Source organism: Chelon labrosus, assembly GCF_963514085.1.
Source record: "Chelon labrosus genome assembly, chromosome: 21".
In the NCBI taxonomy this organism is placed as follows: domain Eukaryota; kingdom Metazoa; phylum Chordata; class Actinopteri; order Mugiliformes; family Mugilidae; genus Chelon; species Chelon labrosus.
Window position 1 is genome coordinate 23,354,707 of NC_140354.1, and position 22,249 is coordinate 23,376,955.

Here is a 22,249-nt window from a genome sequence, read left to right on the forward strand (position 1 = left end):
GTTTTAAAGAAGAATAACAAAAGTCTTTATTATAATAATAATATATATACTATTATAACACCATAAAACCAGTCCCAGACAGACTGAGGAGCAGCTTTCTCCTCCATCACACCTCCAGCTGAGTGACTAGTGCCCCTAATCTGACTGTCTGCTTAATTTCTACCAAACCTGTCGGTCTGACTACCTGCTGCTACAGGAAGACACCTTCAAGTGTTTCAAGGTTATTTAATCTAGAATAGTCTAGTTGAATACAATGTAGTCTAGTGTAATCTAGCATAAACTAGTATAATCTAGTCTAGTCTAATTTAATCTAATGTAGTCAAGTGTAATCTTCTCTAATCTAGTATAGTGTAATCTAGTGTAGTGTAATCTAATCTAGTCTACTGTAGTCTAGTGTAATATAGTCTAGTGTAGTCTAATCTAGTCTTGTCCGGTCTAGTGTTGTCGAGTCTAGTGTAGTGTTGTCTAGTGTAATCTAATGTAATCTAGTGTAGTCTAATCTAGTCTAGTCTAGTCTAGTGTAATCTAATCTGATCTAATCTAATCTAATAGTCTAGTCTAGTTGAGTCTAGTCCTCCTGTGAACTACTCAGTATGCTTTAGGAAGTACTGGGACTCCAGATTGTGGCCTTGAAAGATAAATTCACCTCATTGTCGTTGTTTAACTTTAATTTAATGCGTTCATTAAATCGATCCAGATCTCATTAGTTTAACGACTTGGTGAAATGAACAAGCAGCCTGGAGCATAAATGAGACCAGGAGGGAGTAGATTACAGAGATCCTGCTGTAGGTGCTCTGGATTCACAGAGAATCACAGGCTCATGTTGGGTCGTTGTCCTGCTGGTCCACCTGGCCCACCTGGTCCACCTGGCACAGAACCATCCAATAACTGTCCTCCTTGTCTCTGAGCACAGAGGATGTTTTACGTAACGCTGCTGCAGGGATGTTTCCAGCCAGCATCACCTCCAGACACAAGGCTGACCTTTCATTTGTGACAAAGCCAAAGCAGCAGTTTGTCTAAAAGCTGTTTTACGGAGCATCACAGCTGATCGAGTGACGCTCTGCTTCATGTCAGCCCCCTCGGCCTATCAGGCGTCGGGTTTAAATAAACGCTGAAGCTTTTTTCTTTCACTCTGACCGTCTTCATGTCAATCACTGCCAAGTTCTTCTTCTGCTGTTGGAGTCAGCGGCCCAGGACTCCAACTTTCACTTCCTCCCTCCGTCTCTCCATCGCTCTAACAAGCTCTTCATTAAACATAGTGTATGTATCTGTGATTAATTGATTCTCAGTTCAAATTGCCTTTAAAGACGTTGGCGGAGCAGAGCAGCAGCAGCAGTTTCCTGACTGACTGAACTGATATGAGAATGAATCAGGTGTCAGTTCACTACTACTGTTTAAAAAACAAACTGGAGCTTTAATGTGTCACGTAACGTTTATTCAGCAGAATATTCATGAGCTAATATAATATTTAAGATTAATGCAACATTCATGGTCGTGCTTTTAGCTGGATTACATTAGCAGCTTCAAGAATATCAGATTTAAAGTAGTCGAACACGTGGACGTCCCACGGACACGCAGACGGCACGTTGGCTCCTGCAAAGGCTAATTTACGACGTTCATTTCCTCTAAGTGGCTGCCAACGTCCTGCAGACCACCGCGACTCGGAGTACTCCTGAGAGGAAAACGGTTAGCAGCTCCAGAAAAAAAAATATGTGATTTTATTTCTACAGTCAATAACAATCAAAATTTTATCAAGACTCACAGCCTCAAACTCCCAGAGGAAGCTCTGAGACGACGGTGGCCAGAGAAGTTCTCTTTAAAAGGAAGAAAACAGATCAATTCATACAAACATCTGGATAAAACATCAGCACATCTGCACTTAGAGCACATGATACTAATAATAGGTGATGCATGTTGCCACAAATCCCTGAAACTCTGCAAACTGTAATAAGATATTCTGAGTAATTCAGATTTCTTTGTAACGCTTATACCGATCCTTGTATTGTTGTTTCTTCTTGGGCAGGAAAAAGAAAAAGAAGTCTTTTGCAGGATGTTGTTTCTCCCAGTGTGACTTGATCCGCTTCCTGTTACCTGTCAGGTGATGACAGATTGAAAAAAGGCCGTGATCAGGTGACCTGAAACCTCGTATGAGTGGATGACATAAAAGTCTAACTTTTACTGGTTTTTGTGCAGAAACATTTGCAGCCTGTGGATGTCATGTGACCTGCAGTTCCATCTGTGGCCACTGTGCTCACATTTTTATCATTTTATTTACTAGGCAGCATCTCAAGTTGAAAAATGCAAACTCTTCTATTGAATCAGGTTCTAAAAAGCATTTCTTCGAAACAATAATTTTAAGAAAACCCCTGGACTGGCTAGGTCCTCATTTAGAAGGAACTGTTCCTACAGGAGCCCTTCCTGTTACCTATCAGAGGGATAATAAACCATTATATTATAGCCTATGTATCAATGCAAATTAAATGAAAGATAATAATAATAATTTTTATTTCTTTGTCCAGTTTGGCTCCTCATGCGTCTTTTTCGTGCGCATGTGTGTGGATCCTGCTCTCCGCTGCGTGGCTGTAGCCGGGTATCACGTCACGTGTCAGGGCTCCAGGTCCTGGGCCAAGTTTTTTTTTTTTTCTTCTTCTTCTATTTTTTTTTTTTTTTTTTTTTTTTACTCCTCCCCGTGTCAGATCATCCACGGAGCTCAGTGGAGTAACACACACACACACACACACACAGGCACAGAGACGCGCCGCGGCCCGACCCTCCGGCGCGCATCTCCGCTCCACGCTGCGTAACCAACACCAGAGCGAGGACGGGCGCGGGGACGGACGGACGGGCGGACGGATGGATAGACGCGTGGATGATGTGGATACACGTTCCCCCGTTTCACAAACCACTTCAAGTGACTTCTGTGAGCGTTTCCAGTGATTTTTAACGGATTACATTTGACAAAGCGAGAGACGGAGATTTCTTTTTTCAGAGGAGCGGAGAAGAGGGAAGAAACAGAGGGAAGCTCCGGGCTGCTGAGAAAGGCTGGGTGCGCTAGAAAGACGGAAAGTCGCGGATCATGCTTATGGGAACTTCCGATTCCGTCTCGATAAGGTATTTTAAAAAAGAATAAAGTTGCTGTGTTTGCAGGGAGCCTTTAAATAAAGACCCAGTCCACTTTTTAACCAGAGAAAACTGGAACACAGGTGACGGGCGCTCCAGTCCTCCAGACGGGCTTCATTTCCCTTTGACACCAGTTAAATACTTTTAAACATTTGTTCCTATAAAAGTATTCTTAATGTACTTTCTCTTTTTTTTTGACATAAAATCTTTTCCGGAGACAATCCGACCGCCTCGAGCGTCATGATGCGCTTCTCCACGGACAACAAAGCCCACTGACACAAAAATAATGAAATAAAATGAAATAAAAAACCCTTGAAAGAGTCAACTCTGTTAGCTGGATTATCCACACTAACATTTTGTTCTTCCTTGTTGTTCTACTTTATGGGAATATTCAGGATTAGTGTGGCGTTTATTGGTTTTTGGCGCATTCCCTGCCCACCATTGCGTGGTGTGGGCTAGAAAACCTCCAGTAGACCAGAGACAGAGGAGTCCATCTGTTCAGCCACATAGCAACAGGGAGACAGAGTGGGAAAAAACCCTCTATCTAATCTTAATATCACATTAGACTTTGATTTTGGCCCAAAATCCATTTTGGATTCCTCAGTGTCAGCTCTGTCTCTTCTGTCTGATTCACAGAAGATTTATGTAATGATCTGACAAAGGCTGGGAGCTCTGAGGGATGAGGCTGCTAGTTTTTGTTCGCTTGAAGTGGTTGGAGAGATGTTTGGAAGAGCTTTGTGTAATAAAAGCTGGTGCCAGGTTAGAAAATGAATATTGTAAATGTGTGGATTGATTGGAGGCGAGGCGTGAACCAGTGGTCTGAGTGTTTATTTGGCTCATTGTGTGATTTGTTGATTTCTCTCCTTTTTCTTTTTCTTCTTCTTCTTCTTCTTCTCCTGTGCCGCCGGCATCCCCGTCCCCACCTCTCCCTCCCTGACCTCCCTCCCTCCCTGTGACCTCCCCTCCAGAGTGGCTCTGCCTGACGCTCTATCATGACTGATGGCGAGGGGAGAGCGCGCTTTCAGTACGCAGAGTGCCCGGAGAAGGAGAAGAAGGAGGAGGAGGTGCAGGAGGAGGTGAGGCTCGCCGTGCCGACCGCCTGCAGGGACGACGCCCCGGGTCACGATGGTGACCCAGGAAGGAGCCGGGACGAGGAGGAGGAGGAAGAGGACGAGGCGGAGAGGAGCGGGAGGAGCAGCACAGGTCGAGGAGGTGGGAGAGAATGGAGTCCTGAAGTTCAGGAGAACGAGGAGCAGGAGCCGGAGCTGGAAGTGGAAGTTGGACCGACGCTGGGAGTTCGCATCACGGCTCCCATCCGAGATCCGGACTGCGTCTCCGAGGAGGAGGAGCAGCAGCCGTACCCGGCTCTGGCCCCCGTGGCCTTCTTCTGCCTCAAGCAGACAACGAGGCCTCGCAACTGGTGTCTGCGCGTCGTCTGTAACCCATATCCTTTCATGTTCATACGGGAATCTAACTGTGGCGGCCGGTAAGACCATGACCCGTCCTCCGTCCTGGACCTGTGAGTACTGACCCGCTTATGGCTTGATCGGAAAAGTGTGTGGTTGAGATGTTTTAGAGTCTGATGGGACTCAACCAGCATCTGTTTGTAGCTCAGCTCATATCTGGTCCTGCTGCCGTTGCCTTCATTGATCAACCAGTAGATGTTGCTTCTACTGAGTTTCTGATGTGACATTTGGTTTTACACTGATTCATATGGTAGCCTCCAAATCCAGTGCTTCAGTCCTTCAGGACAAATCACGTTGATGCAGGTTATTCTCTAAAGGAAACACTAACTGATCCAGTCAGAGGTGCGTTCAGGTGCACGCTGATTGACTTTATTTATGCACATTTTAACCACGTTATTGTTTTCAATATGTGTCTTTCAATAAGAGACAAGTTTCCCAAAAGTCCAGTTCTCTGTTTGCTTCGCAGTAACGTGTGCTGCACATATCTGCACTGATTCATCCTAATGCATGTGGTCAGCATCATTCCCTGAGTGGTTGAGTTGGCGACTGTTGAGAGTTTTGGCCGAATGTTGCCGGAGTTGTCTTTGGACCAGATTTAAATACCAACGTGTCCCAATGTGTCTGGAGCTGGACGTCATTCATCAGATGTCGCCGCTCGGGTTGAATGCTATCTCAGAGTTTACATCGTCTCTCTGCCAACACCGTTTTATTTTATGCTAAAATCATTTTAATTTGACTGTGGGCCAAACAGTCCAAGTTAAATGTGTGTTTTATCGTCTATTATCCCTCCACTGAACATCCTGCCTGAGAGGACATAATGTGCAAAATGAGCCGCTGATACGTTTGTTTTATTCGACTGTGAGAGCTAGATCCAGACCTGAGTCACAGTTTTATTAGTTTAAATCTCATTTGAAGGCGCTGAGAGTTTTAAAAAGCACGGATATGAAACGTAAACCAGATGTAGAACCCAGGGCTGGGTTTTTTAAAAAATAAATTACGTCAGGATTTAAAAAGTATGACGACTGAGACAAAAGCAAGGAGACATGAAAGATGAGAAACTGGAGGGAGAAGATGTCCCTAAATGAATTGACATTGAACTGATTCATTAAACTCAGCCCTAGCGGCGCCTGGATGGTTTTGACCACGGCTGATCTTGTGATGGTTTGGTTTCCGGTCCTGTGACGGCCTGGAGGTGCAGGTGAATTGACGAGAGTGGAAAGCGATGCTTGAGACAAGTAGAAGGACACCTAGAGGGACCTGGTGTCTGCTCCAGCTTTCAAACACTGAAATAACTTGTAAAGCAGCTGGACGTGCGGTGAGCAGCAGTTTAATGAGCGCAGAGCTGCATGTAAACATTCACTGGCTCTGCCTTCGTCACAGAGAGACGATCAGCTCTAGAAGGTTTATGTCTCATGTTTTAATAGTTCACAGGAGTCAGCTCCTCTCTGGGATCGTCCTCTGGGTTAGTCGTCTCCTGCAGCGATAGAAGCTGATTGAGGATGCATCTCACGGTGCAGTGTCCTGTGATGTGTTAATAAAATACTGCATGCGCTAACATTTTCCATACGTGCACTTACCTGTGCAGGAAATGACGCCTATGTCTCACCTCCATGACTGAAGAGGGGTTTAGCGTTTCTGTTTCTAGTGACGCGGTGAAGAAGAAGAATAGTCTCAGAGAGCGTTGCAGCAGAGACTGACTTCCGGTCATTTAGTGTGTGTGTGTGTGTGTGTGTGTGTGTGTGTGTTTGTGTGTGTGTGTGTTCGTTCGTTCTCCGGAGATGGCTCCATCCCAACACTTGTGCACAACTGTGCTCAGGCTCGCGTTGCTACGACAACAATATCAAGACAACACGGCAACGCTCACCGGAAAATATTTAGTGTATGTTCCAGTTATTATATATATCTATCTATTTCTTTTTTCCTGTTTGACACGTCGTCTTAGACGGACACGACCAGAATCAAGCTGCCCCTCCATCTTCTTGGTTGCCACGGTGACGAGCCTCCCTGGTTGAAAGTTCAACCAGAAACGCTCGACCAGTGCAGGGAAAGGGATAGCTCTCTAAAAAAAAAATAATCAAGCTGCAGTCCTGTTTCTGTCGTCATTTTTAAACATTTACAAAGGTTTTTGATGAGTTAGGTCGGATCTAGAAATCATAGGCGTGTGTGTGTAGCATGACTGGCTGTTTGGTTTGAGTGGGACGATGAGGAGGCTGTGAACCGTGTCAGGATCATAGAGCGTCACCACTCGGCTCTCATGTGGCCAACACGGCGCTCTCAGGGAATCTCCCTTCAGAGATGAACATCGTGACGTTACATCGGTAAAGAAGCCGACCATAGAAGCGCGAGGCATGCCATGAACTTCCACCACTTTGGTCTCCTGTAGTTCAGAGATGTTCGCTACGAGATGATGCACGCTTAAAATCAGAGAACAATTTTCAATTATTGTATGCAATATGATAAGAAAGGGGCCCAGAGGAAAGCTATTAAGGATGCAGTTGCAATGCATATAGCACTAAAGATAAGGTTGCTCTTTATATTAATGAAAAAGACAGGGTTTATTAATATGCCCACTGGAAACTTTCCATCCCTTGTATGTGCAACCAGGCTGCAAGCATTTTGCAGCAACAACATTACACATGAAAAGAAGGCTAGAGAGGTTGAAGGCTAGCAGACCTTCAACTCCACGTCTCTCAGATGAGGTGTATGACTACTGTTACTCTTCTGTCCATCACCACGTGAAGCCCCACCCACATGGTCTCATTGGCCCGGCAGATCTTTGCAGGAGGAGAATCAGTTCCCAGCGGAGAGACTCCTGACTGGGTTTCAGCTGCCCGTATCCTCGGGAAAATTGCGTCAGTTTTGCCGATGCGAGGAAGTTGAGACGTGTTGTATATTGTTTATATACAGTCTATGCCACCGACTCATGGTCCAGCTGAACCAGGCATCCTACCAAGGGTCTGAGTCTGTTAAAAGCTTTTTATCACATTTACATTTTATTCTTCCCTACTGCAGCAGGACCTCATAGGTCTTTCTTTTTTTAAATGGACACAGAACAAAGCGGCAGAAATCCTGATGTTGCTTTGAAACGAGAACTGAGGATGTTTTTAGAGATTTTATAGTGAGGAATAATTTAACATGTTCTGTTTTATTTTGATTAATTATTGATTTAAAGTCCTGTTTTTGTGCGTGAAGACGAAGCAGCACGATGAGAGCACAAGAACAGACGAGGAGTTAAAACGACCTTGTCCAGTTTAACATGTAGACCTAAACAGGTAGGACACGTGGCTCGGCCGACAGATGTTAGGCAGATGTTGGTGTTGCCTTACATTATGTCAGGTTTGTTCACGGCTGTGCAGAGGCAGATGCTTCTATACGCTCGGCACACATCTTTGTCCTGATTTCAGACGTTTTTAAGATGCGCCGAATAAGGAACAGGGCGTCACATGCTTCTTTAGGACTGGAACGGGGTTAAATCAGGAGGGCTGATCTCGCTGGACGTCCCTCGGTGTGTGTGTGTGTGTGTGTGTGTGTGTGTGTGTGTGTGTGTGTGCAGCGCTGAGCCGGTGGTCCACAGTAGGATATGTAAATATTATTCAGAGCATAAGCGCTCTGCCGCCCGGACGCTCAGAGGAATGAACACATCGCTTTAAGTGTCTGGAGACGGAAGAGAGACCCAGAAAGTTAAATGGTTGAATAATCGTTTAGTCGCATTCTAGATGCCGGACGCACAAAAATATATATAGCATGGTATAAAATCCAGATTCCTCACTGTCCAGTTGTGGAGCCATTAATCACCTGAGTGCTGAGTTACCAGAATAGCTGGTGTTTACTCATCTTCATTTATCAGCGAGCCTCCTCTCCTGTTTGCACATAAACATGTTCAGAAAGATCTTTGTCCGGGCTGCAGCCAAACTTCTTTATTTGCTCCTGATTCACTCACAGTTTAAACGGAGAGATTAAACTGAACCTTTAAACACTCCAGGTTCAGTGTTCCTGAGGAACTGATGGAGAAAAAAACACATTATAGTGATTATTTTTATCTCTTACTGCAGGAGGGTCAAACTCATTTTAGTTCAGGGGCCACATTCAGCCCAATTTGATCTCTAGCGGGGCCAGACCGGATACATACCTACAACCTATAAGTAACGACAAGTCCAGACTTTTTCCATTTGTTTTAGTGCAAAGAAGGAGAATGTTTACATTTAATAAACTATCCTTTAAAAAAAAAAGGGTTAAATTTCTTAATAAATAAGTGTAATTGGGGCTCATCGTTGATTGATGACGAGGATAGGAGCCCGACAAGAGGCGGGAGCAGGGGCAGGTAGGCTGGAGGGACGTGAGGGCAGGAACCGGGATGAAAAAGATCATAAAGTTAATCACTAACAAAAATAAAACCTTCCTCCTCGTGCAGCGTGCTCTGACGTGACTGATTCAGGCTCATTGGACTCGATTCAGGAGGCCAGAGCAGGTTAATCCATCACAGATGAGTGGATTCACGGTGCTGTCTGTCTCCATTAGTCATCCCAAACTCTCAAACACTGTCTTGCACCTTCTTTGTAAATGATCACAGGTGAGGCTGCACAGAGACACGGAGCTGTCAAACCCGCTGGCTGGTCTGAAGGCTCAGAGGCGTTTGTGGATATATGTTAACTCTTTTTTTAAGGAGGAAAATATGTGATTCAGAGAGGTGATTCCTTCACTTGAAGCACTGATGCAGCGTGTCTCTAAATGTGTCTTAGATGAAGCAGACGTTTTCTGAGTAGATGGATCTTTGCTGCAGGTTCTCAAACTGTCCTCTTCTGCTGGTTCCTGCAGCGACGTAACTTCAGAGGTTTCATTTCTTTTGTCTGTGTCACGCGTGTGTGTGTGTCCACATTCGTGCCTTAAAATGACTTCATCTCTGCAGTGTGAGGGCTAAAGAGCGTTGTCCTAGATGTCAGCAGGTTGTCCTCCGCCTACTGCCGCTCAGACGGGCGTCCCGCGGCGTCAGAGTGAGTGTGTGCATCGCTGCCTCTCTGCCGGTCTCAGGGCTCGGCTAGAAGTATTTAACAGGAGCTCTGTGTGTGTGTGTGTGTGTGTGTGTGTGTGTGTGTGTGTGTGTGTGTGTGTGTGTGTGTGTGTGTGGTTGTGTGTGTGTGTCTTTTGTGACTCATTGTATTTGGCCTGCGCTCATCATAACAGCAGATTGGGGGTCGTGAGGTGCGTTTCGCTGCAGAGACGGAGGGATCCTGCCTCTCTGACGTGTACAGTCTTGGCACGCCCTGTGCAGCCTTCATGTGTGTGCTGGAGTCTGTGTATGTGGAGTGGATCTAAGTCTGGACCAGGCCCACGCTTCCAAGGACTCTCAGCTCACAGCATACCCTGCCTGCTGCAACCGCAGAGAAACAAAGTGCTTTGCATAAATGCTCTCGGTTACCTCTCGGGGGAAACGACAATAATAAAACAACCAAATAACCAAGATATTACAACAGAAAGTAGCCGTGCACACTTCCTTTTATTTGTCTCTGCAGCGGGTCTGCTGTAAACACACCTCAACAAACATCTCCTCTCGTTAGCACATTTATGCAGAAATCCCTAAAACTTAAATATCTATAAATCCTCCTAACAGAGTTACATAAAATCTAATGCAACAACTAAAAGCGTCTTTTGAAAAATCTCAGAATGAAAAGGTTATGTAACTCTGGTGCAGCACATGCACTGAGCATATTGTTTGAGTTCATATATGAGATTTGAATTTATTTAAAGATATTCATTACGTGTCGGGAGAGATGCACAATATCAAAATTTTGACTGGTCTCAACTTTTTTTGTTGCTTGTCTAACACATAGTATAAAGATGGACGGAGGAACAGCTCCTCTAAAGTGAAGCCAAAGCAAGTAGAGCTCCCCCTGGTGGCTGGCTGCAGTATAGGTCATAAGCTCCACCTCCTCCATGTTAGTGGGCGGGACTTGGACCAAACTAAAACACTAAAATACCATACTGATCAGACTCTGGCTCCAAACTCACAAGATGGCGCCGCCCGTATCCCCGGGAACATAGAGTCAGTTTGACCAATGAGAGGAAGCTGGAGAACCTGGAGAGAACCCACGCAGACACAGGACACAGAAAGGAACCAGTCAGCCTGGATTAGAACCCAGAACCTTACACTAGAAATATTTACTGTAAATACACAAGAGAGTCACCTTGACAACCGGAGCCCAGAGACAAACTATCAGCCACAAAGAGATTGGACGACCAGACAGTCTCTTCATATGTGGGTGGAGCTTTCCAGTAATGATACCCAGCCTGTTTGTTCAGGTTCAGGTTGTTTGTCATGTGCAGGTAAACAGTGAAACCAGAAGTAGCACAAAAAAGTACGAGCACAGCAGTTTTCAGAATGACTCTGATTTAAATTTACAAAAGGTGACGAGTGGAGTCAGCTGAGTTTATGCAGTGATCATAATCAATAAACAAATGTGCATTTGAGCTTAACGCTGCCCGCCAGGTAATGTTTGTGTGTGCGTATGTGTGTGTGTGTACACAGTGTGTGTGTGTGTGTGTGTGTGTGTGTGCGCGTGTGCGTGTGTGTGTGCGTGCGTGTGTGTGTGTGTGTGTGTGTGTGTGTGTGTGTGTGTGTGTGTGTGTGTGTGTGTGTGTGTGTGAGTGTGCGTGCGTGCGTGTGTGTGTGCGCGCGGTCGGATTGCTCTCAGCCCGGTCGGATCTTTGTTTATCCCCAGGCTCACTGTTCACAGGCTGCTCCGCAAAATGATCTGGAACTAATGGAGTTGATTTTGTAGACGCAGGGTGTGTGAGCGCATGTGTATACTGTACTGTGAATACACACACACACACACACACACGCACGCATACACACATGTACACACAGTGTGTGTTTAAGCAGTGACCCTCGAGGAGAACGCAATGATAGCGGGAAAATGATGTGAAATGATGACGTCCAATAAAACAGGGCAGTGATTGGTGGATGGTTTCCCACGAACCAGAGGGTCAGCGGTTCAATCCTCGGCAGGTCTGAAGTGTCCTTGAGCAGGAAGCTGAACCCAGAGTAGCTCCCAGTGCTCGTGTCTGCGTCAACACGTCCCCCAGAGAGTCTGCCGGCCAATCGGACGGCGGTTCATCAGAGCGCACTGATGAGCCTGTCATGTCAGAGGTTAAAGGTCAGCCTGAGCGAGGCCGGTGGCGGCTGGTGTTCAGGGTCAGAGGGTTAATCTGTGGAGCGGTGCGTCCACATCGAGTTGGTTTTATTAATCGTTGTTTATGTAGGAATGCGGCTGCTGAACACACACACATTTTTTCTTTTAAAATCGTTTTTTTGGGCCTTTACCGGACGGAGCAGAAATGATCTTCACCAGGGTCCTAACACCTCCGATTGGTTGCGATCAAACAGCTTCACAGAGTAGTGATGTGAGCCGGTTCTTCTAGTTCCTCTCTGCAGATATGAAGTAGCTGCACAGTTCAGAGAGCTGTCAGTCAAACCCCCTGTAGCGGCAGCGTCGCAGCCATTGGCCCCTTCTGACCGCGTGGGAGGGATTTTCCAGCAGCTGTTGCCATGGCTGCGCGTCATGTTGACGACCGGGTGGAGAAGTGTGCATCCCACGTTTCCATGAATCAACCGCATCAACGTCCCAAACCTCCAGCGAGGAAGAGGAGATCCTTTAAAGAAGCCTTGTCAGCGACAGATGCAGCAGGCGGAGGCCACGCGAGGCTGGCACAGGGGTGGAAGGAAGGGATTCAGGAGGAGGACGAAGTGTGAAGGATGAGAAAAAAAAAAGAGTCGAGAAGTGGAAGAAAAAGGAGGCAAACGACGAAGACAGAAAACAGACGAGGGAGGTCAAAGACAGAGGACAGGAAGTTAAAACTCTAGGCTAGAAAGGGAAGGATAAACCGGATAAAGAGACGCCTCAGAGCAGAGACGGAGGAATGATGGAAGAGCTGAAGGGACGGGACGAACAGGAAGACGAGTAAAATTAAAAACAAAAGGGGGACAGAAACTGGTCATTTGACGTTTGGACGCAGCGTCTATTTATTGTCTCTTCCCTCTTGACGGCTGCTGCAGTGAAGATGCAGCGGCTCAACCTCAAGACACAACTACACTCTCAAGCACTATCGCCTACCACCTCCTCCTCTCCTCTCCTCTCCTCTCCTCTCCTCTCCTCTTCCTCTCCTCTCCTCTCCTCTCCTCTCCTCTTCCTCTCCTCTCCTCTCCTCTCCTCTCCGTCCCTCCTCCTCCTGTCTCTCTTCAAAAAAAGAAAAAGAAAGAAAGCTGCAGCTGAGTAATGTGTGCTCTGTCTTTGTTCCTCTTTCCTCTCTTTCCCTTTGTCTTCTCTTGTGCTAAACTGTGACTGCTAATGCACCAAAGCACTTGTAGATTCTTTATTTCTTGCTCTCTCTCTCTCTCTATCGGAGGCAGGGATGTTATTTTCAGTCTGCTGCAGTATGAAATATGAATTTGCATGCACACACTCTCTTGCTAGGCGCAGGGAGCTCTCTCTGTTTCCTTCTCTCTCATCATTCCTCCAAGTGTCTCCTGGTGGGACATGACTCCCAGAGTTGTATTGATTTATAGGTATGAGTTGTGTGTGTGTTGGTGGTGTTGGTTGTGCGACGTCCACGCGACCAAAAGGTTGAAGTGAAGGGGAATAGAGTTCAGATGGAGGGAATTTATCAAGGCTGTGAAATAGGGAGGTGGAAAGACAGAGAGCAGGAAGGTTTAATTGAAAAGCTGAGAGGCCGCCGTGTGTCAGAGTGCATCAGCGACGCTCTGACACACTGTGGGATCCTCACCATGCAAGAAATAATCTGAAAGGAGGGAGAGTCAGTGCAGAGCTCTCCAGGGACCCTGCATCGAACCTTGCAGTCGGACTAAACCCATTCCCTTCCTTGCGTCGTCTTTGTGTGCTTAGTATTCAGTTATGTTTTTAGGTCATAGTTTCTGTTTAGCAGCTTCACTGCTGATCCTAATGAGCTCCTTTCTCTCCTTCCTTCAGTCATCTCCACATGAATAACTCAGCAGCCCCTCGCCCCACCGCTGATCACGTTACCGTCTGAAAAGATGACGGAAACACAGAAAGAGTCACAGCAGCGCGGCGCGTGACCCCCACGGCCTACTTTTTCAATTTCAGACAAGCGTTCTCTCTTTCTTTATTTGGACAATGACCTCCTCTCTGCAGAACGTTTACCGATCGGGATGCGCGTGCCTTGGGGGGGGGGGGGGGGGGGGGGGGGGGCAGGAGCATATGAATGCATGCATGCATGGCTGCACACACCTGTGAGGATGCGTGTGAAAGAGCGGAAACGCGGAGACGGATGAATAAATAAAAGATCTGGGAAACCCATCAGCATCCAGCACGGGTTGTCATGGCAATGCGGACAGCACAGATCAGAGTGTGTGTGTGTGAGAAAGAGGGATGGAGATCATATCACTGCAATGATTTAGCAAGTATGTGCAACTTTTCTTCCAGCGCAGAAGAAACCGTTTCTCTTCATCTTTTCTTCAAAGCAAATAATGAACGTGAGCGCGGTGATATTTCAATGGTTCCATGTTCTCCACAGTTAATGTAATTACGTATTAAGAGTAAAAATAGAGTATTTTAAGCTTCTTCTTCTTCTGGCTGTGTGCTCTGTGTGTGCTCTGTGTGCTCTGTGTGCTCTGTGTGTGTCTGTGTGTGTCTGTGTGTGTCTGTGTGTGCGTCCGATGCTTTTACAGCGCTACTATATAATAGATATAGCCTCATACTCAACTGTATCTCCTCAGAGACCTGGAAGCTGCAGCCTCTTCCTCCTGCTTCTCTTCCTCTTCCACTCTACAGCGTGTGTCCCTGCTTTGTCTAACAACACGGCCCTGTGTGTAGACAGCCTGTGTGTGTGTGTGTAGTTGTGCAGATAAGTGTTGTGCGATGAATGAGACTTACGGCAACCTAGTTTTAACGGGTGCAGCGGTGATTGAGGGTTGATGGCGCAAAGTAAAGTGCCGGTGTGAATGTTTTTAAAGTGCACGCGCACGAGTTTAATGAAAGCAAACTTCAGGCGAGCGCACAAATGTGTGCTGCAATCTGAGTGTGTGTGAGAGAGAGAGAGAGTGTGTGTGTGTGTTGGAGTGGGCGAGGGAGGAAGAGGGAGAAGTCTAGGACAGTGGGATTCTCTCTTACTAGAAACTCTACCTGGTTACTAGGCAACAGAATAGCACTGCTGCACACTGGAGCACCGTGGTGGTGGTCGATCTACAACATGTGTGTATTTCTGAGTATTTTATGTGGCGGTGTGAGTGGGTGCGGGAGTTTTCTGTTTTGCTTTTTGGCAAAAATGACTGGCAAGATGTTACGGTGCGTTCACAGTCAGAGGGAGGTGACGACAGGCGACAACACAAGCCAGCGGTGAGACGGTGTTGGACACTTGTGCACAACGTCAGCCAATCAGATGCATTTGCTTCAGCTTTATTTACGGTCACGACTTTTAGGTGATGACTATAAATTCGTTCATTCAGGGGGAGGAAGCTGGAGAACCTGGAGAGAACCCACGCAGACACAGGGAGAACAACCTTCTGGCTGGGAGGCATCAGTGCTAACCACCCAGACGACGTCCAGCAGTTCCCCCAAAACACCATTTTTGTTCGGGGCGAGGTGCACGACATGAAAGTTGAGATTCCTTCAGCTTTTTTTGTTGCTCCTCTGACGCAGCAACACTTGTCCCCCTCGTTGACATGTTGCTGGCTTCGCTGACAGAGTTGTAGCTATTGTGGCTACAGTCGTGATGCACAGCGTTAAACATATGGTGTCTGTTTATACCAGGCTAGACGGCTAGACAGGCTAAAGGGGTTTCTGTTATAGCACAGTCTGGATCAGCTAGACTCAAATCATATCAGAATGTGAGTCTGACAACTCTACGTTTTCTTTATGTTTGCACGCAACTACTGCAGTCAACCAAAGAGACTCCAGTCTGCAACAGGTCTTGTGGGCTGGGGAGGTTTACATATCTACTGTACGTGTGTTTAAACAGCCAATCATATCGTATGCTTTCCTCACTCCAGTGGCATCTTTAGTCGCTCGTGTTTAAAGTTCAGAATACAACGACTCATTGGCGTCATCGATGACTGCGTGAATACATGGATCGATTTGTGCAGAATACGTCGATGCATTGCTTATTGAAAGAGCTCATGGCCAAACATCAGAAGCGAGTAAATTAATTAAACGGGGACCCTGATGAAATGAAGAAATGCTTTTTGCTGCAGGAAAAAAATAATAAAAAATACAAAAAAAAAAGAAGAAGAAGAAGCTTATTAAAACTGAAACTGCTTCCCACTGGAGACACACCGACATCAAAAGTGGCTTATTGCGTGCTGTGGCAATTCAGATTTAACCTTTAGCAGCAGCTTTAATCACAGCTTGAAGGTTCTCCGTTCTATCTAGGTTCTCCTTGTGTCTGCAGGACGTTAGGTTCATCTGTGATCCTGAATGAAGGTTTGATGTGTGTGCATGGTGACACCAGCTCTGTGGATGCTGATTAATCACTTATTCATTCATGGATATGTCAAAATACGTCACTATTGTGTTCAGGTCATCCCTGGTTCAGGTTGATAGATTGAACACGATGCAGCTACTGACAAATAAAAGGCGAAAACAACAAAACCCTGCCCTGCTGAAGTTGACCCGGCCTTCGCTCTCAGCCCTGAGCCGCTGCTCACATCTGATTTCTTTGGGTGACTTCATATCCATTCGAGGATGTAACACACACCAGAGTGAACTGACAGCGAACGCACAAAGAGACGACGTGCGGAGTGAGAGAACTCCTCACATCTGTTCGCCTTGCTGCATGACTGCGTTAAGGCGTCTGAGCGTGCACGAGTCAAGTCTGCAGCTTTTAAATAAATAAATGAGTAAATAAAAAGTTCTGGCTTGAACTTTTTCCTCCGTTCTCATGCGATATTTTTCACCGCTATCGCAAAAATCTCGGCGGAGGCGAGCCTTCACCGCTGCGTTGTGAGATGGAGTTTAGGAGGAAGTGAGATTAAGATTTGTCAGCAATGAATAGCGGCTCACCAGACGTATCTTAGCGTCAGTCTGGGAATCTGCTGGACGACTCCGTGTCAGAATGATTCAAACAAAACCCGGTGAACTTTAAATGATTGATTCCTTCCTGGATTGAACTCGGTGTCGTTTGCATGAAATCAGCAAGGGTTCACGCTCACTTAGCCGCCGTGGATTGATTCATCTTCCTCTGACAGTTCAGGTCATCATTAATTGCGTCTTGGACAGAATGGAACCGTATCATAAGCATTTGGTTTTTTTTGCTGTTTAATATCCATTAGGCTGTAATGAAGGAGCGCTGATCTCATTGTCTCCCTGGTCTGCTCTCTAATGGACCTCTATTATCACACTTCAGACACACAAGAAATCTGCCCCACACACACTGCTTCTTCTTTAACACACACACACACACACACACATATAGATTTTTAGCACCTTTGTATGAGGAGTGTTGAAGAGCTGGAGGTCTGACGTGCGTTAAACAGCCTGGTTCCAGCTGAAGTGGCCTCATAATGATGCCTTTAAACACTCGTGTGGAGAGGAGTCAGCCATACGTCACAGATCCAACCATTAGCTACCTCAGAGTGGATGAAACAACACTGCAGGATCTGGATTTACTAAAATAAAACCTTTATCATGCACCGGTCACTTTTTACTTCCATAACACGGCTCCCCCTCCAAATAGTGGAAAGAAAACATCCTGATTACTCGCCGATGTGTTTATTTTCCTGCTGCAGAAATGTATGCAAATTAGTCCTTAAGTGAGGAGCTAAGGCCTCATTTGCATATTTTAATACTGCAGTAATCATACTCTCCCTTAACTTAAAAAAATAAAACACATTTTATGGTCTAGCTTGTGCAAAGGGAGCTGTGGTGTTAGCCTAGCGTAGCGTAGACTAAAAAATACCTCTGCATCATCTTGATAGTGCTCCAATTCATCAGATTTAAACTAATTCAGATGACGTGCATGATTATTATCTTTCTGTCCATCATCGCATTAAGCCCCGCCCCCAAACAGTCCAGTTGGCCCTGCAGATTTTTGCACAATCAGTTCCCAACGGTGAGACTCCAGAACAGCATTCCGCTGCAAAGATCTTGCGGTCTGGAGATGTTTACATATCCATCCGTGTTTAGAGAATCTCACTGCGGTAAACCTGCTGTTGGTAGAGGAAAACCTAATGCGGATAAATCAGAGGTGGACTCCAGAGACACAAACCTACTTCGATTCAGTTTACTAATCTAAAAATACCTGAGTTCTCGTCTGTATCTGCTCTCTGTATCTGTAGATTATAAAAACTGCAGCAGTGTGATCACATTTTTCTCTCTGATCGTCGATAAATGCGAGGAGCGGCGTCAGAGAAACCCACCTGGAGACTTAGTGGAAGTTAAGCTGCCGCACAAAGACTTGTGTAATTTGTTTTTATATCTTTAGCTCGTTGCTCTTCTTCCTCTCCGGCTCTAATCAGCCTGCTCCCAGCTGGGGATCAATAAAGTTAAGCTCGCTGCATCGCTTTATAACCTTAGGAGGGGGGTGGGGGGCTTAAATCTCAGCCAAGTGGCAGGTATCTGGAGCAGATTTAACCGAGAACGTTTTCTTTTATGTTTCTGAACAACGCTTACCGATGAAAAGCCAGAGAAATCCCGCCATCGACGAGCCTCAACACCGGACTAAAACCAGAGAGTGACTTACTCATATACTGTTTAGTCATTCATCCCTTTGCTCAGACGTAGGGGCCGGTAGGATGGAGGGTTACAGAGATTTTTATAAAACTTATCCAACTCTCTTTCTCTTTTAACGCTAAGAGAATGCATGGATACGGTTTCATTTTAGTTCAGGGGCCACATTCGGCCCAATTTGATCCCAAGGGGTCCGGACCTGTAACATATTAGCATAATAACCTATAAATAACGACAACTCCAAGTGTTTCTGTTTGTTTTAGTGCAAATAAATTACTCTCTTACTAAAGCAATGCGCCCCTAGTGGACATAATGGGAGTAGCAGCTACTTGAATTAGAAAAAAGCTGCAGTAAATGTCTTCAGTGTAGTTTCTGCACGTTTTTGCAAATCCATCCAGATTGGACCTCCCGGTGGACCAGTTTTGGCCAGTTTCGTTTGACAGCCCTAGTCTGCAGCTTGCAGACACCTAACTGAGCAACAGCATCATCTGCCCCCCCCCCACCCCACCCCAACCCCTTTAGAGACTTGTTGGACAGACTTCAGCTGCCAGACTCTGTAGAAGAACAACTTAACCTGCAATTACCCCGGCGAGAAGAACAAGTCCCCGTAAAAAACAACAAATTCAGATGCAGTGAGGAGATATGGTCCCACAGAGTGTGTGTTGTCCGTGTCACTGTGCCTCTGTGTGTATATGTGTGTGTGTATGAGTGTGTGTGTTTGTGCCACGGCGCTCTGCAGGCAGAGCAGCGCTAACATGAGCGTGTGTGACAGCCCTCCCACGCACCGAGCTCTGATCTGGTTTGTTCCGGCTGGCGGGCCCTGCGTCGGCATGGCGATGGACGGCGGACAGGACCTCCTTTGGCCGCCTGAGCACGACGAGCGGGGACTTAACGAGATGCGGCGCTAATGAACAGATCAGAGAGCGGCGGGCCGAGGGTCGATGTGCGCCCCGCCGTGGGTGCGTGTGCCTGTCAGCCTGGATCAGGACAACTAAACAAGTCTTTCAGCCATTTTTATTTTTATTTATTTATTTGTTCGCCACAAAGAAAATCTTTTAAAACCTCATCTTTAATTGACAATTAGGCAAAATGTAGACACAACTAAATGTCTTATGTTCAGTGTCCTGAAAGACTGAAGCAGAAAATTACACTGATTATAAACCAACCAATGGAATCTGAGAAAATCTATGTTCACAGCCTCGGAGATGATTAACAGAAACTGTGACAGAAATATTAAAGACACCGTTTTTCATCTTACATCGATTGCTCAAAGACAATTAAGTCGTTCTGCTCTCAGCTGCAGATCAGCACCCTTTAAGTTTAGAGAGCTTTGCACCAGACAATTGTGACGTGGGTGTGTGTTATAAATGAGGAAGAAGCGTGTTACTAGTGCCTCCTCTGCGTCACTCACCATGTCAGGGTCTGTGGATGCAGCCAAATGATCCCCTGAACTCTCCTCCGGTTCCACTGCGAGCTTTCATAATCTGAAATACTTGGAGTGAAATGCATCAACAACTGTTAATTTGATTGTCGCGAAATTGCCTAGAGGAAACGTCACAGAGAGATAAATATTGAATAAATGCGCCGCTGACGGCTGGTGAAAAGGCTCTTACAAGGAAATGCAATTCAAAATGGAGAGAGATCTGTCAACTAGAAACTGGAAAATTGACCCAGTGATTGCCAGGAAGTGTTCAGCCCTAGAGTGCAAATCACCACGCTGGCATTTAGCACAAAGCACAAAGCTGCAAGAGTGGATGCAGACGCCGATGGGGGGATGATACATGAACATCTCCACAAACTTGCAGAGGAAGGGGAGGGGGTGACAGGTCAAGCAAGATGACTGCTTGATTCATTTTGTTGTCGGTAGTCGGTCTTGAAATAGGAATGAAAACAACCATTATGTCCCTGCATCTGTGCATGACGCCGAGCTGCAATCAACCTGCAGTTAAACTACAGAGATTAGTATGTAAATGAGGCAGTTTTACATATCTGTGAGTTGCAAAAGTCAGTGAAGCTTCCTTGTCTCCAGTATCTGCTGTGACCTCCTTGTAACTAAATGTTTCTGGTAACTGCTGATCAGTGGTCTACAGCAGCTTGGAGGAATTTTAGCCCATTCCTCAGAACAGAACCACTTCAGTTCTGAGATGTTGGTGGGTTTCCTCACATCAACTGCTTGCTTCAGGTCCTTCCACAACATTTCTATTGGATTAAGGTCAGGACTTTGTGATTATTATGCAGACATGTAGAAAATTCTGAACTTTAAATGGATCATTCCACTTTTAGCCTGATCTGTCAAAGCAAAAACAAACAGTATGTGAACACTTAGCGACAGTTCAAGCTGTTCTGGATTACCGTCAGGCCTAATGTCTCCAGAAATTGATTCGAGCAGTCGCCGCCCTTCCTGCCGTGAATATTTACACAGCGGTTTAATTTTACGGCGAGTGCCTGTGATAACCCTGGAAGCCGCATGCTCCCGTATGTGTTTCCATGTCTGCGTGTGTTTTTTTCCCGACTGAAGCCAACATGATGTTTGTGCGACCTTGCATATTATTTCCTAATTTGGTAGCTGACATGGCGAGCTCTGCTGCCGCTGCTGGTGTGTACGCGTAGCAGAGACACAGTGTGTATGTGTTTACAGGAGTTTTTCTGAATGATTACTATCAGGTGTTGTAGAGCCTGTGAACGTGTGTGCGCTAATGCGACTGAGGGTGTTATTGTTAAGAGGCAATTTTGCTTTTGGTGTTATGACAGAGAGAGAGAGACAGAGACAGAGAGAGAGAGAGAGAGAGAGAGAGAGAGAGAGAGAGAGAGGTGAGCAACTGGAATGCAGAGAGCCATTTGAAGATTCAGCTATTAAGATATCAGCAGGGAGGAGGGAATGACACAGGGTGGATTTTAGTTGGAAAACAAAGCCCTGAGCACAAAGCAGCCGTGCAGCTTTCCTGTGCTTTTATTTCTGCTGCTAAAACATGACCCCCCCACCCCAGAATGTGTGTGCCTCAGTTCAAGTATGTGACACTAAGCCATTGAGATGGCTAAAACGATGCTAGCCGTGGGAGGAGGGATGACTCCTAGTCCACCTAGCTTCGTGTCTATACTGGTCTAAAATGTACACTTACCTGAAGAGGAGACTGGCATCCCGGGTTTGGACTAGATGAGAGGACGGATGGACAGAGACAGATGCGTAAAATTATATTGATATAATGATATATTTAGAGCATAGTGGCAAACTAGTGAATATATCTGCATCAGCGTCCACATGAGGGAGGTAAAAACTGGAGTATCTGACAAAGCACCAAGAGTTACGCAGCATTTCCGACTAAAAATACTCCAGTGCATGGCTCACTCTATCAGCATAGACACTCAAATAACAAGTGCTTCTTTTGTACATCTACCAGTTTTTGTCTAAAAACCCTCCGATCTGTTAGATGTGTTGTCTTGAAATGTTGTGCATCTTAAATCTTGAACTCAAGCTGCAGGAGGAGAGGGCGCAGGTGCTTCTTCTTGGTTTATCGTCCATCCTTCAAACTTCAACATCTCCTGCAGTGGTGCCTGAACACTCTAAAAAAAAAAAAAAAATGCCGACAGTCTGTCTCAGTGGACAGCCTAGCCTCCGGTTGCCTAGGTAACCACCTTGTATATTTCCAAGTGAAACGAGCAGAACAGAACAAATATTGCCGGGTGTGCAGACGGAGCTGCTAGCTCTTCTTGCTTTCATCGTTTATGTTTTGGAAGGTGGCTTTAGCTCAGTAGATGGAGTTGGTCGTCCACAAACTAGAAGGGTCAGTGCAGACATGAGGCCCGCGGGCCGAAATCGTCCCAAAGGAAGAGGAGAAGAAGGAGGAGGAAAATGAGGAAGAGTAGAAGAAGGAAAGGCACCTATTCCTTATTTGTCTGCAAACGGTAGCAGATGTAACATGAATCTGAGAGACCCAGAACTAAACAGTAGGTGCAACAATGCGCCGA

General features: G+C 46.0%; 1 protein-coding gene across 1 annotated transcript in view; it reads left to right on the plus strand.

Moving 5' to 3' along the window:
* Positions 1-4,112: 4,112 nt before the first annotated feature.
* cacna1ha (calcium channel, voltage-dependent, T type, alpha 1H subunit a) overlaps positions 4,113-22,249 on the plus strand; it is a gene marked incomplete at both ends in the record, with an annotated part of 101,455 nt that continues 83,318 nt past the window's right edge. The window contains one exon of the mRNA XM_084570665.1: positions 4,113-4,557. Coding sequence (XP_084426791.1) covers positions 4,113-4,557 — 445 coding nt within the window. The remainder of the gene's footprint in view (positions 4,558-22,249) is intronic.